The following is a 16,166-nucleotide window of genomic DNA, read 5'->3' on the forward strand; positions in this document are numbered from 1 at the left end:
AGAATCACTAACACGCAGTCATGTAGGCCTTGTTAATGCACAATTAGCACCAATAGGAGAACCATATCAGATCGTCCATCTTTCAGATTCAGGTGTTAAATAAACAGTAATACTCGTTTCCTTCGTCTTACTTTAAGAACTGAATTTAGTTTTTGTGATGCTCAGAAAAGCAGTAGCTGTTTGGACTCACCCATAAGGTGGCAAAGTTTTGCAGATGCGCCTTCATTCCTTTTAGTTCCCACAAGAAAATTAAAGTGCTTGTGGCCCATAATCCAATTTTGTCTCCCCCACCCATACACAGAGAGTTTGCAGTGATTGCTTTAGGGAGCGGTGGCAGGGCAATATTAAAAATCTAGCCGTATTATTGTGATTGTATGCGCTTCAGCTAAAGCCTCCTGACTCGGGGATGTGAGCAGAGCTTCTTAAGTGCTCTCCTGGCAGCTTTGTGTTGCTTATAAGACAGGAGCTCGGGATACAATTCAATTAAGTTCGTAATATACCACAACAAGCTGTAGCTTCTTATTAAATTGTGACAGCGTAGTGATGTAGTCATAATGTAAGCCCGAGTTCTGGGCTGTGATTTTATGTCCTTTTCACTGAGTTTGTGTGATTTGATGGGTCTTTTGGAGTACCACTGATTAGGTCAATTCAAGCACTAATTATACTTTTTAATTCTAATGTTTCTAAATGAAAGACATTATCCTGCTTTGATGTAGTTTTCTGATTTATTCTGAGATCTGTTTTTGTTCATGTTTCTTGATTATGACATTTAAGACGGTAAAACTTGTTAAGATTAGGGTAGAAACGGGACAAGTGATGACATGTAAACAAGCTTCACCCAGTTCTACAAACATGCTTTTTAAATGAAGATGCAACCTTTTAAAAATGTAACAAAATAGAATCGGATGACTAGTGAATTCTGGTTGCTTAGACATTAAAAGGCAAATAAATGAGCTCAATTACGCTTTTACTGAAATTATACTGGGACAAAACTGCTCATGTCAGAACAAACGTCCTCAAATAATAATTTTAGTTTGATCCTGGCTTTTTTTTAAGATGAGAAATCAGCAGAGGAAACTTGCTCTCATATTTCTGTATGACTCAAACTCTACAAATAATGGGTCAATTCAGACTCACTTCAAAACATCTGTTGGTAGAAAACAGTGAAATTCAAATCAATCAACCTTTGCGACCTGAGAGGTTTTAGAACTAAAATGAATAAAAGTAAAAAAAGCCATTTAACATTTACTGTCAAGCCTATCTGCTTTATTCATTAAATGGAGCCGATTTTATTGCCAGAAATCGTAGAACACAATGTTTTATTTATTTATTATTTTAAGATAAGTTAGATATTGGTAAAACAGATAGATATTTAAAGAGCCTGTGTACATCATCTAAGTTTCCCTAACCTAAGGTAAGACCACATTGTGTGAATCCCTCATTATCAGTGAAAGAAGTGACATCGGATTTGACTAAGTTTTAGTCAGGATTGCCACACCTATTTGTACTTACTTGCTACATTTTTTATTGTTATTCAGACATTCACATGATTATAATTGATAAAAATCTTTTAAACTCTTTTAATTGGGTCGGATGTCCTTCCTTCAGACTGGTGGACTGGAAGTTTGGCCCACTCCTCCTGAAAAAAGCCTGGTAGTCACCAGTTTTCTAACTAGTTAAGATGCTGGTTTTGTGATGGCCTCTCTAAAACATTGACTTCATTCTTAAATCTGCTTTATTCTTTGTCTCTTTGTTCATTTGGAAGATTTGCAACCAAGTTTTAACTTCCTTCTGATGTCTAGAGATGTTGCTACAATATTTTCATATATAATCTTCAACATAATTTTCCCAACGCCCCATCAAAGTGCTGTCACCATGTACTTTGCAGTAGGCATGGTGTTGTCATGCTCCTGTTTTCTTCTATAGGTAACAATGACCATCCATTTTCTTTACACCCTTGTCCCTCAGTGGGGTCGGGAGGGTTGCTGGTGCCAATCTCCAGCTAACGTTTCGGACGAGAGGCGGGGTCACCCTGGACAGGTCGCCAGTCTGTTGCAGGGCAACACAGAGACACGCAGGACACACAACCATGAACACACACACTCACACCTAGAGGCAATTTGGAGAGGCCAATTAACCTGACAGTCATGTTTTTGGACTGTGGGAGGAAACCGGAGTACCCAGAGAAAACCCACCATGCACAGGGAGAACATGCAAACTCCATGCAGAAAGACCGCGGCCGGGAATCGAACCCAGAACTTTCTTGCTGCAAGGCAACAGCTCTATCAACTGCACCACTGTGCAGCCCCAGACTCTGGATATGTTTCCAATAATTTAAGTATTTGTCCCTGAGTGGGTTGAGTGTAATCCGGCTTTTTCTAATGCGTTTAGAGTAATGGTTTCTTTCCCCCCATGTTGGTACAGGACTAGGTTCATTGCGGATAATGACGAGATCTCAGCAGCTCCGGCGAGCATCTTAACGAGGTCTTTGCTTTTGTTCCATTTCACACAGAAACATGTTGATATCTGGGAACAGATTTCATCTCCCTCCTGTTTTAAAAATCAAAGCCGAGTTTAATTGACATGATTTTATGTTTCTTCTTGAAATTTGTCAGCCTATAATTTATCTGGTTGTTGAAGCAAACAGAAAAGGACAAAAACGAATGGATTTGTCCAACGTCCACGTCTGGTTTTCCGTGCCTGGTCCGCACAAAAAACACATTTTAATCTGTTGGAGTGACAATATATCAAACTGTGGGTGTTTCTCAACATGACTTACTGTGTGGCATTCACTTCGACTGTAACGCCAGCCGCAGTGTTCTCACTCATATTAACTTCATCCAGCATGAAGCATGACTGACCTAAATCTGAGTTCAGTTGCAAACATAGAAAAAGAAAATTACCCCCCTTTCAAATTACACCACACACCGCGTGGCATTCATATTCTGAGTCTGAAGCGTGCATGCAAGCCCGCCGTGTCCGCGGTGGAACATATGAAGGTGCTTGCAAGTGAGTCGGGAAATGAAACAAAATTGATCTGTGGTTTCATATTAAGACAGTGCTCTCTAATTTTCTTTCATCTCTTTTCAAGGCCCAGGCAGACTGAACTTGTGAAATTTAAAAAAAAATCCCATTTAGTTTTTCCACTAATAATGATTTGAAATACTGCCCAGGTCCAAAAGAAATAAGCTAAGTGTCAGCGTCAACAGAGCTTTGGACAGATTTATTGTTGGAGCCAAAAGGTTTAAACTTTCTCTTATTTTAACTTCTAACTTTGAATTCTTTGGCTTTAGAAAAAGAGTCATTGATGCGTGTAAGTGTAAATTGAGCAATCCAAAATGATCACAGTAGCATGATACATGAACTGTTTAATGGGATGACTGCTACCGTTTCACGTTACATTTTTCATTCAATGAATAAATTAAGTTATCAGTTATTTTCTAAAATAACTATTTTCAAATCATTTTCCGTCTGTGTGTTTCACTTGTTCTTTTCCACGGTGCTTAAAATGAGCTCTTCATAATTTGGGTGCTTGTGCTACTGATGGCTCGTTGCTCCTGAGGGGTCATCAGAGGCCCATTCTGCTTAATTGAGGTGCGTTTGTTTCTGTGAATGATGCTAGTTTCCTAACTGAGGAATATTATAAATGGTTCCCAAAGTGTTTAGATCAACATCTTCGTCATTAGTCATTCTCAGTCGTGTGTTTTATGGACAATAAACTGAGCAAAAGAAATTAACTCTGTGTTTTGGTTACATAAAGTTTTATTTAAAGGGGCAGTATTAGAGTTTTCCAGGCACATAGTGGCATTTTATAGCATAATCAACTATGTTATCTTCAGTTGCTAAATATATAAAATATGTCTTAAAAGAAATTTGACTTTGTAATTCAACATCTTGACATTGGGACACTGTCTTTTTAAAAACTCCTGCTCTTTCTGAAACTCCGCCTTCAGGAAGTCGTCATAACATCGCGCCTCTATTTACGCTTTAACGATGTTTTTACTGGTGTTGCACTGAGAAGCAGCTTGTATAAGGAGCAGAGCAGATGTAGTTCGACCAGGAGACATGGCTGCTAATTGCTGCTGGCTAGTCTGAAGGAGCTGAATGAGGGGGTGGTGGGAGAGGGGGGTGAATTTCTGCAGTGCAGGGCTGGAGCTAAGTGTACAGTGGACCCCAGACTATTTGAGGTTCAGTATTTGCAGATATTCATGGATTTTTGTGAAAAAGTTATTTGTAAACTTTTTCACTAAGCATACCTAAAATTATTCAAGAAGAAATAGAGCTTAGGAAGCTGGAACACCAATATAAAATAATGCTGCTTGTAAAGAAAAGCATGGTTTCCAACTGAGTTAAGATAATCAGAATGTTTAAAAATCTTATGTCTCTGATTAAACATCTTTAACCAGATAATATCTATCCTCTGTTGTGATGGTCATGTAAAGTTTACTGTATCTTTAGCAGATGTTTATTCTGACTCCTTCTCACTTCAATCCTTTGCCGGTTCGTCGCCACATTTCTTACCCAACAATCCCAAACAAATAAAGGATTTTCACAAATTATCCATTATGATTAATAAAAATGCTTAAATCCCATGAATTTTTACATACAATTATATCATATTTTAAACTAAATGAGTATGAAATTTGACCCAAATACTGATCTCATGTCAGTAAATATAATTTAATTGACTCTAAGATCCACACTGTGTTACAGTGGACTGACTAGAATATAGAAATGATTTTAAGTCGCTGTGCCGTCAAAGTGGTTACAAAATGTCCCCAACGGAGGAGAAACTTCACGCCTGGTTGGTGTCCTGAGGCAGACGGACTGTTTCTGTGGAAGAAGAAGTTGGGAACAACATCAGCAAAATTGCAAAGTTATAAAGAGTTAACTGGACAGAGTGAATGGCATATTTCTCAAAAATTATCTTTGTAGTTGATTATTAATCACTAAATCTTTTTTTTGTCTCTACTTTCCTACGGAGGACTTTTTACGTCTCTATATATGAACAATATTCTATTCTATTAGAATTATTTTTGCAAAATCTGTACTGCCTTTCTTAATTAGAACTAATAAGATATTTTATAATTGTATTTTTTTTAAACAACCTTGCTTACAGACCACTGTGAAGGAAGTTGCAAGTTTTATTTTTGCAAGATTTCTGCAGTTTCGTCGATGACCGTTCCTCTGTATGTTGACCTGAACTTAATCATGCATATTTCTCTGCATAAGTTTCTGTCTGTATGCAAATTTCACTGATCCACTATTTTACTTTGCACTTTAAAGAAGCAACTCCTCTTCTGGGTGTTCAGAAATATCTTTCCAATAAAACAACTAACACAAAGAGACGCTTTAATTGCTCAATTTTGCAGAAGACATTTGAAAAGGAGGGGCTAAAATTACACAGTTTCTGCAGCTTTTCTGCCTTACTTTTTATTTTAAGCTTGTTTTATTATCACTATTGTTTCCCTTGTGCTTCTAAATGAATAGCGGAAGGACAGTTTTAGATTAAAACGTTCCTTTGAATGTTTTATGTATTAAGTTGAGTGCCTCTCTGCCCAGGTATGAAATTCGGGACCCACATCTGGTTGAGGAAAGTGTTCTGAAGATCTTGAAGGAGAAGACGGACTTTGCCGACTACAGGCCCAGACCCTTCAACATGCGTGAATTCTACGAGCGAACGGGCCACGATATTAAGGAAATGCTGCTGTCCTGCTCCTACAGAGGGACGGAGTGCAGCGCTGAACACTTCAAAGTGGTGAGTCTTAATACTGCAAAAACACAAAATATTACCAAGTAGCTCTGACTATTTTCTAGTGCAAATATCTTAGTACACTTGAATTAAGACAAAACTAAGTTAAAATTAACTTTTCAGCAAGACGTAGGAGCTTGTTTAGTCAATAATTGCTTAATTTAGTTAAAATTAAAATACTAGTTCCTCTGGCTGATTATTTCACTTATAACGTGAAAAATGTCTTGTTATAAGTGACATAATCTGCCAGTGTAATTAATATTCTTTCATCAATATTAAGGCATTATTGACGTAAAACAAGCTCTTGTCTTGCTGAAAAGTTACTTGTAAGTTACTTTTTCTTATTTCAAGTGTAATAAGATATTTATATGAGAAACTATTCAGAAATACTTGATAAGATCTTATGTTTTTGCAGTCAGCAGAGTGGCTTTATGAGCATGTTGGTAACACTTGGTTGGTATTGCTACAGTTTTTACTTTGGGGATGTTATTTTTGAAATGTCTTTTTGATGTGAGTTTTGTGGAACAATCCGTACTTTTTCTTGCATATATATATTGCACATATTTTAATGACATGAAATGCTAGGTCTAAACATTTTTGACAAACATTTAACAAAAAGTAAGTGACAAAAAGACACACCACTAGATATGCAACCGTCTCTTATGTCTTGTGTATTTGCAACAGTTAATTAAAAGTTATCCAACTCCTTCAGAAGAGCTGAAAAGGATTATAATGTGTTTTTTTTAAAAATTGTTTAATCTTTAGTAAAAGCTGAGACGTTTTGCTTTGGCTCCATTTGGTTTGGTTTACAGCATCAGGAATTTAGTCATTTTCTTCTGTCATTGCTCAGCACTTGTAATAAAATGCCTCATAGGGCTTGTTGGACAAGGGCTGCTTATTGCTATTGATGCCGGACTGATAAGTGCATTGATTCTCAATTAGACTTTAAATTCTGTACAGCAGAGTATTGGAGGAGGCTGATATTTATTTGCACATTTGTGGCATGTCATTAATGACATCTTTAAAATGTGTTGAATAGATTATTTCATTTTTCTTAACTAGTCATTTAGCAGAGTTTTTTTTTTAATACCACTAAGTCACAGCAGAAAATCATCTCAGCAAAGTTCAAGTAAAATGAAACTTTTGAAAATACAGCCTTGATAGAACCCTCTTGGTTGACTCTTTTTATTAGTTTTTCATCTTTGTAAAAGACATTTTTTGATCTAAGCGGCAGATATGTGTAATACCAAAGCAAAATGTGGTGTAATGTTTCACTGCTGCAGTGTTTAGTTTGATTAGAAGCAGGTCGGTAACATGAGCGTCCCTCAGAGTCCGTTAGAAGTAAGCATGAGGCGTTTTAACATCAAGTGAAAAATACTGAGTGTAAATAAAACATTAAAACCACATTTCATCAAACTGTCGAGATATATTTGTGTATATCTGTCCTGTCTACATGTTGGCATTGATTTACTCTTCTGTACATGTTAAATACTTTAAAAATACTTTAAATGTTTATAGTTTTCATAATTATGGCTATTTCCATAATTATTTCTACAGCACATTTGTTTTCACACTAACATGAATGTATTTTGTACAAATGCTCAAACAGATTTTTAGTGAAGATCAGTGATGTCTTACCATTTCTGCGTCTTATGAGAATATAAATCAAAGTAATATATTTTTGTAAATCTGTCCCTCTGTGCCCTTCATAGTTTCTTAAGGGTGAAACGTCTCTTGATCCCCCTGCCCCCATTCCTATAAAAGCATGTAGTGCAGCAATACCCACATCGTTTGGCTCCTCTAATCTGCTGATGTGTCCACATTAAGCCTAGGTAGTTGTGTTTATGGCAGATGGGGCATAATATGGCTGTACTGTATTAGTGCAGTAGAGGAAATGGATGAACAGCTCAGCAGAAAGTAACTAATGGTGTGGAAAGAATCTCCAGTGTGATAGAAAGTGTGACAAAAAGAAATGATAACAGCAAACCTGATTTCCACTGTGTGGAGCTTCTGCAGGTTTCTTCTCGGCGTCTATGATGTGTTTTGCTTCATGGACATCGATACGTTATGCTGCTTCGTCAGAAGCAGAAAATGGGAATAAAGTTGATTTAACTTGACAAATTTCACTACAATGTAACCACACCATGAGTACTGCATCACCACATGGCTGGGCATTTAATATGTAATATAAACTTGTTTGCTTAATAACTTCGATTCATATATTTCTGTTAGCAGAAGTTGATGCTAACTTACCAGGGAGTCAAAGTTGCACAAACGACTCTTAAGTATTTGTTTACAGTTTGGTGGATGGGAAACAGAAGGACTCATTATTTATTAAACCAAAACCAGCAGCGCTGCTGCGGCTGAGGCGTTCGTGTTTAAACCTCAAAAAATGCCAACAAAAGGTCAAAGCATACCATGGAGGATAAGAGTCATTATAAAAAAAAGAAATAAAATAATATATCGGGCTGCACAGTGGCGCAGTTGGTAAAGCTGTTGCCTTGTTCTGGGTTCGATTCCCGGCCCCGGTCTTTCTGCATGGAGTTTGCATGTTCTCCCTGTGCATGGTGGGTTTTCTCCAGGTACTCCGGTTTCCTCCCACAGTCCAAAAACATGACTGTCAGGTTAATTGGCCTCTCCAAATTGCCCCTAGGTGTGTGTGTGTGTGTGTGTGTGTGTGTGTGTGTGTGTGTGTGTGTGTGTGTGTGTGCATGGTTGTGTCCTGTGTGTCTCTGTGTTGCCCTGCGACAGACTGGCGACCTGTCCAGGGTGACCCCGCCTCTCGCCCGGCACGTTAGATGGAGAGGCACCAGCAACCCTCCTGACCCCACTGAGGGACAAGGGTGTAAGAAAATGGATGGATGGATTAAAATAATATATCCAAGGAGCACACTTCTGCCAAAAAAATCCTCCAAAATTTCTATTAATTTTATATATTGACAAGTAAAACTCATATTTTATGATGTCTGAAAGACATAAAGTTGCAAGACAAGAAGGATAGTTTTGGATGAGTAAGTTTACGACATTCATTCATGGTGATTCCTCACATGGGGAATGTCGCTCTGATACAGGAAACGAGCCCAGATGAGCCGCTTACATGTTGGAGAATATCCAGATCCTACATTTAGCAGCTCAGTCCTAGAGAACATGTGGCTTTTTTCTTTTTGGTAGCAAATATTTGACTTTACATTTTTAGAGAACATCTTACTTTTACCATTGTAACTTCATGTTTTTAATCCTTGAAAGTTATATTTTTTTGGTAAATTTACCTCTTTCCAACATCAGAGAATATTCAGGTTTTCTCTTGTAAATATAGAAAGTTAGTGTAGATATTTCTGAGGTTTTTGGCAGAAATCTACTCCATCATGGCTGCATTGATGTTTGCTCTGATTCACAGTAGCTTTGGTACTCCTGTGTAGGGACAGATCAAAAATCTGGCACTAAATAAGCTCACAAAACAACATGTGTGATGGTGAGAAAATACAACCAAATGTGAGGAGAGTTAAAAATTAAAATCCACTGAAAGAAACAAAAGTAAGAAGATACTGTGTATATAGTGGTGGGCACCACTAACTGAAAGGTTAGTTGCACTTAAACCATTAATCATGAACATTTGTTCTGCTAAAGCTAAGGTGCTACAGCTGCATGGTATTTAGTGGAAACCAATGCTAAAGCATCACCTTCTATTCAATTACTACGACCCTAGAGCATAATTATTATTATTTTTTTACATAATTTACATGTTCTTTAAGGCCCTTAGAGATCTTCTTATATTTTGCCGTGTTTTATTATGCTGCTGTATGTTTCTTGTTTGAAATGGTTATTAGGTGAAATGTAGAGAGAAAACACAAACAGGCTTTTTCACTCGCTTCAAAATCAAAGCATGAACATAAACATCTGGCTACTTGAAGAATATTTAGCTGTCAATTACCAAAAACTTAAACACAGATGTCAAAGTTATTCAAGCAAAAGCTAAAAAAAAGCAGCTGAGGAAATTAGTGCTTTAGAATTTATCCAGAGAAATTAATTTATAGTAAGCCAAGTGTGCTACGTTTTCAAAGTTAGCTAACGTGCTAAATGATAAATTAGCTCTGCCATTAGCGACTTAGTGGATTAGCATGTGCAGAACATAAAACATAGAACAAGAAACTGAACAACTGACATAAGCTACATAAAAGATAGAAAGGCGTGTGATCAAAACGCATCATCATTTCAGTGTCTACTGCTTTATTTCTATCTGAGTGACATGTGAACTGTCACAAAGTCAGTTGTACAATCTTGAGCCCTGGGGAGCCTGCTGCAGATAATATTCCTGAAAGCGTTTTCCCACTTTGAACACTCAAAGGCAACAGCGACAGACCTCAGTCTGCAGCGAAAACTCGAACTTTGTGAGGCTCACCCTGCGGCTGCTAGCAGAGAGTCCAAGAGAAAGACAGATGACCATGAGAGAAAGGAGTAGAAGAAAAAGAGCAGATATACAGAGACTGAAGCCTAGGTAACAACAAAGACTTGGGATGTAACTGAACATAATGGTCAAGTGCTCCAAAGAGACACAAAGGCACAAAATAACAGCTGCCACAACAGCAGCAACAAAGAAGTACGATCGGTGGACACCCAGCTTTGTGCTCATTTAACCTCCCAAAGACCACAGAGCTCCTGTGTATCTCTCTTCTCCAGCTGCCTTCTAGTTTCCCTTAGCACAATGCTGCGTGGCATGTCTCTCCTTTCCACTCATTTATTTAAAAAAAAAAAGTCTGCTTCTCCGCTAACAAATCAAGGTAGAGAAAATGATTTTTAAAAATGGGTTGCAGTGATGATTGGCTGCACTGAACAGATTAGAAAACACACATTATAATCCATCTGTCAGTTTGATATATGTATGTAGTGGTATTATTTTTACTACAGGCAACAAAGGGTTCTTTTTCGTTATCGGCGTCATTTGTCCTTCTCCATTTGTAGAAGTGCCAGACAGGACAAAAGCTGCAACCTTGACAGATTCGAAGATGATCTCATCTCTGATGATGATCACAGTTTACAGTCATTTTTACTGATGTCACTAGTTATTTTATCCATTTTAAAACTGAACAGAAGAGACAAAAGAAAATCAATTCAATCGTGTGCTGATTTACAAAACATAGAAAAACTGTTTTTTTAAAAATGTTTTTCTACAAATCCAACAAAAACAAACAAGAATTTACATTTCTTTAGCTTTTTTGTAATTTTTTCAGGATATCTGGGTTTTCTTATTATGTTATCAAATTAATACAAATACTATTTCCTTATTATATATATTTTATTCTAAAGACAAGAAACAAAAGAAAGTGGCAGTTTTACCAAATTCTCTGCCAAATTCGGAGCACTGAGAGTTGTTACAGTAATCAGGAACAAACACATTTTTCTCTTTTGACCTAAAGAAATCCATCATAAAGGTTTGTACAGGCGCAACAATGAGTCCGAGAGCCAGTATAGGTGAAATGCAGAATGGCACACCGAGTCTTTTCAATAGGGAAGATGCATTATTATAAATAATATCGTCTTACTGCAGCAGAAAAAAAAAAAGATGGCATAAGTTTTTCTGGCTGATCTGGACATAAATGTTGCCCAGTTTAGGTTTTTAAGAAATGGCCAATTTTAGCATTAAATAACTTTTTTTTTTTAAATCAGGCTTGTGCCATCTTTTGTGATAGACACCTGCCTTATCATGAGACATTATTGTCATACATTTAGTCTTCTTTGAGTTGAGAAACAATCAGTTTCAGTACTGAAAAGCTTCCTGTAAAATATCCGGTGGTTGATTTCAGGAAACTGCTGCTGTATAAATGACTGAGTCATCCGCATATGAATGTATCTTGGTTGCAGTCGCTGCTATTAAAGTGGGGCTAAAATGACCCTTGGACCACTGTTACATATCAGAGGTGAACCTACCAGTTCTGCAGTGATTCTCTGGTAAATGTGACAGACTCCTATTTCCCAATCTGCTCTACAATCTGCTTGACTGGAACGTTAGCGTAGCATAAATTTTACCTGTCCAGTCAACGGGTGGATTTAAGAAAACAAAAAGTGACGAGCAAAGAAAATAAAAACTGAAACAAAGTCTGTTTTAAAGAAATCTAGTGGAAAAAGTAGGAAACTGTTATTCAACAAACCCAATAAGTAAGAATACGTGTGTGTTATTCTTCAAGGTATAAACATTGTGACCTAAAATACTGAAAATTTTGCTTTTTTCCATTTCTCCATTGATATTCAGATTCCTCTCTTTGTGCAGTAAAGAGACGGGATCAGTAGATAAATCCTGCTCTCGGATTGAAGTTCACAAACTGTCTAAAGCAAAATGTTGGCTTTATGCAGGACTTGTTTTATCTTCTTAGAGAATTCACTCATGAAATTTGAAAATTCGCTTTGCTTTCCTTTGGTTTTAGTTTAGAAGTTCATCCTTTAGAGGCAGGAACTGTTTAGTTATTTTGATTGTTTTGTTCTGTGTAGGTTTTGAGCTGCAAAAGTTTTTTTTTTTTGTTGTACTTTCTAGGTTTATTACTGATGCATAATTTAAATCAACTCGCCGGGAGCCGATAACCTGCGTGTCTCAGAATCGTGGGAGCGAGTGGTCATTTATAAATCCCTGAAACATGCCATAAATCTGTATAATCATCAACTGTTTCTGACAGATTCCTCCTTTGTTCGACTCTTTCTTATTTATTTCTATTCTGGTCTCATCCATCAGCTTAAAGCCGATGATTCTGCTGTTCTTTTTTTGGCTGGCTGGCTAATTCCCACCCTTTTCCCTCCTGAGGATAATTCAATCAATTTGCTATTACTGTAGAACTCAAAGACATGGATCTATTAGGTTGTTGCTGAGTAATGAATGAATTTCTAATGAAAACAAAAAAAAAGAAAACAACTTTTCTTTTAGGTTTAACAAGACTGCTGGCTTTCCCTGACACTCATTTTCCTTTTAATCTTATCTAGGGACAAAAATCAACTTATTAGGTAAAAAGATTTCGTAATTACTCATTTCAAAACATATTTAAATTTTAATATTTTCCCCAGCCGTGCTTGCGCTCTGTTTCTCAACTTTACCGCTGTTTGCTCATTTGTCATTTAAATGTGAAACTGGAATATGTGTCACGATTCAAACAGTAATGACTCTAACAAAAAAAAATTAATATTATGCTATTAAAGTTACAAACTGAGCTATAAAAACACACACCATAAAACGGGGCCATGGGTGAACCTCCTGCAGCCTCCGTCCCGGCAGAGAGGAGAGCAATGATAACAGGCGACAATTATCCGTCAGAGGGATTTGGAGAACGAACATCCCCTGCATAAATAATGCACCCCATCTGACCCATGGTCATACTTTTAATTACAAAACGAAAGCCATTTCTTTATTCATATAAGATAGGCTGGTGATGTGTATGTGGGGTCGAAAAGGGTTCAGGGACAAAGGGTGAACAGAAGATGAAAGCAAAATTCAAAGCATGAATGGATCTAAGAAGCGGTTTAATCCGTGCAACCCGGCCTGGTGTGTGTTTGTGAGAGTGACGGAAAAAACGATTCACTGAACTGTACAAGCAGTTTGTGTTAACAACCATGCATGCTCACTCTCACACCTGGGGTCAGTGTAGAGTCAGTAGTTAACCTTTAAGCACATGAGTGTGGAGCGTGGGTGGAAACGCCTGCAGAGAGAAACCCACTCAGACACGGAGACAACAGGAGCGTCCTCACAGAACGGCTCCGGTCAGGGCTCAAACCGGTGACCTTTAAACCCTGGGCTTAACATGCAAAAACACACACACACACTGAACAGGAAACATTAAATACAAACATTATCCACATTTCCATTGACTGTGCAATTGTGGATTTTGAAATTTGTAAAATAAATTTGCTGAGTGGAAACTTGCATTTCAATAAAATGTTTTGCACTGGGCTGAGGTCTGTTTTGGTCATATCTAAACTGTAAACGAGTCACATGAACAACAACTGGAAGATGATGACAGGAAGTGGTAGGATGATGATGGCGCTGCAGGTTTTTTAATGTTTTATCTCCTGAACAGAATTATTCACATGCGATTTTAACGACATTTCTTCTCTAATGAAAGAAGCACAATTGCATAATTTTTTTTTCATGAGTGGAATGTTGAAGTTTTGTGCATATTTGTAATGGAAACGCAGCAACTCTTTGTTTTGGCTTGTGATAATGGCTGTGACATACTTATTGTTTGTCCCTGGTTTTAAATATTCATGATTTCATATGTGAATACTTTAAGGTATTGTTCACTGAATGTTATGGCCTTTGAGACCATATGGTAAAAAAAAATTCTGAATCTCAAAATCTGTTTTCCTCTCTGGAAAATAAATAAAATATAAGCAAAATGACTGTTTATGCTGTTAGAGAAGATTAGCAGTTTGCCCTTGATGCATCTTGATTGAATTGATTCTCCAAGGCCAGGAGATTTGTTGATCTTTTTACCCCATTTTTTGTTGTTTTCTGTATTTTCAGAAAAAACAGAATCTATTAGGATAGATTCTGTTTCTCAAAACTCAAGTATTTCTAATTGAAACCAGAAAAACATTTCAGAAAATGTGAGGTCTCTGCAAAAAAACAACAAAAAAAACAACAACCCTAGTTGATATTCGAAAATGATTTAAGCTCTTGGCAGAAGTTGCAAGAATATAAGCCCAATATTTTAGATGCCAAAACTCAGAGTGGGTTGCGGACACTGGTGGGAAGATTTTTGGAAAATTTGAGTAATTCTTATCTCACGTTGCAAATATTCAGCAGTAACATCACATTCACTCATTTCCTGATATTGTGGAGGCCTGATATTAATTAAACATCAAAGCAACACTATTTTACCTGGACTTCAGTGCCAGTCTAAGATCAGAACATTTCAGTTTTGTCAGAATGATTTATCAGTATTATTTGCTACATCCAGTCCAAAGGAGCTAAATTCACCATGATGTTTGAATCAGATGACGGTTCGTTACCAGGCGGATGACATGCCGGACCGGGAATCCAGCCAGTTGGTTCAGGTGTGCTGGGTCAGGTATGCATGTAGACGTGTTTAGGCCTCTGGCTGCCTGCGGTAATGATCTGTTCCAGACTGAGGCTCATTTCCAGCCGTCTTCCTGCGGTTGGTTTGGCCACGCAGTATGTCGATGTGAGACATGCGGCGGACTGAAGAATTCCCGCTCAGCTGCAGAATGTGAAGCAGGACTCGGCCGTCCCGGTGAGCAGCTCTCTGTGTTCTCCACGCCGGTGCACAAACAGCAGACGTAAGGCTGAAATTCTGCAGATAGTTTGAGTTATTATTCACGCGGTGCTGACAGGTGGCAGCCTGCTTTATTAGGCAGCTAATTACCACCCAGTCATATTAGTGAAGAACACTTTTTTCCCCTTCTCTTTGTCCTCTCTCCATCATGTTTGTAATTGAGTCGTTCTTTTACAAGCTTAATCGTCTGCCGTGGCGCATTGCTATCGGAAAATTTCATTCTTCTCTACCACATTTGAATTAATTGAAGAAAAATGTGATTAATGGTTTTGGCATTTGAATTTGACTCTGATGATTACATCTGCTGATGGATGATGGTTGCCATAGGAGTCCATGCTGTTCCCTCTGTTTTTATGATATAGCTTTTGTCCTAACTGTATTATTGAATTTAAGACCGGAGGGGATGAATGACAGACGGGTCAAAAAGATGTTTCTTCATCCTGCGGATGACAGGGTGCAGCTGTCATCTTGCACTTCTGTGTCTGGAGAGAAGAAGTGTGAAAAAGGGAAGATGGAGCTGCACTGTGTTCTGATGGGTTTTTATCTAACCAGGCATGTCTTAATTGTTTTTTCCATTGTCTTCCTGGTAGATGTCCTATCATGGAAAACAACCAGCCTTTGATTCCTGTCTCTCTCTTTTTTTAGGTTATTGACGTTTTAATATATGGAAACAAATTAGAAATTCTTGGCTGTGATTAGAAAAAAAACTGCTCATGTATTCTTCTACAGATATTTTTTTTTCTTACTTCCAAATATGTCAAATATTAAGATTAACTGAGAATTTTTTTTTAAAGGAAACAAGACAATTTAGTTACAGAAATAGAGTTAATTGGTTTTCCAGAGTCTGAAATGGTGACCATGACGTTTTCTACTTAAAATAAATAAACCTAAGGAGCCCTGTGTTAAATGAAAAAATAGTTTACATAAACCGAAGAAAATCTAACAATAGAAAGTGATGAAGTATCTATAAACAGCACAGAACAAAGTCTTCCACTGCTGATAAACCCTATTGTTCTCTTTGTGAAGTACATCTGTGGTTCCCCGGCTCAGACGTCTTGTGATGATCTGTTTTTGATGTCGCTGCAACAGCAGAATCCACATGTTGTATCTGCCCCAGTTAGTCAGCGATTCAGTCACTCAGC

General features: G+C 37.5%; 1 protein-coding gene across 1 annotated transcript in view; it reads left to right on the forward strand.

Moving 5' to 3' along the window:
* asic1b (acid-sensing (proton-gated) ion channel 1b) overlaps positions 1-16,166 on the forward strand; it is a 203,500-nt gene that overhangs the window by 10,513 nt on the left and 176,821 nt on the right. Inside the window, exon 2 of the mRNA XM_008408900.3 lies at positions 5,563-5,758. Within this exon, the coding sequence (XP_008407122.1) occupies positions 5,563-5,758 (196 nt within the window). The remainder of the gene's footprint in view (positions 1-5,562; positions 5,759-16,166) is intronic.

The sequence above is a fragment of the Poecilia reticulata genome, chromosome 5 (assembly GCF_904066995.2).
Source record: "Poecilia reticulata chromosome 5, P_reticulata-male-v2, whole genome shotgun sequence".
In the NCBI taxonomy this organism is placed as follows: domain Eukaryota; kingdom Metazoa; phylum Chordata; class Actinopteri; order Cyprinodontiformes; family Poeciliidae; genus Poecilia; species Poecilia reticulata.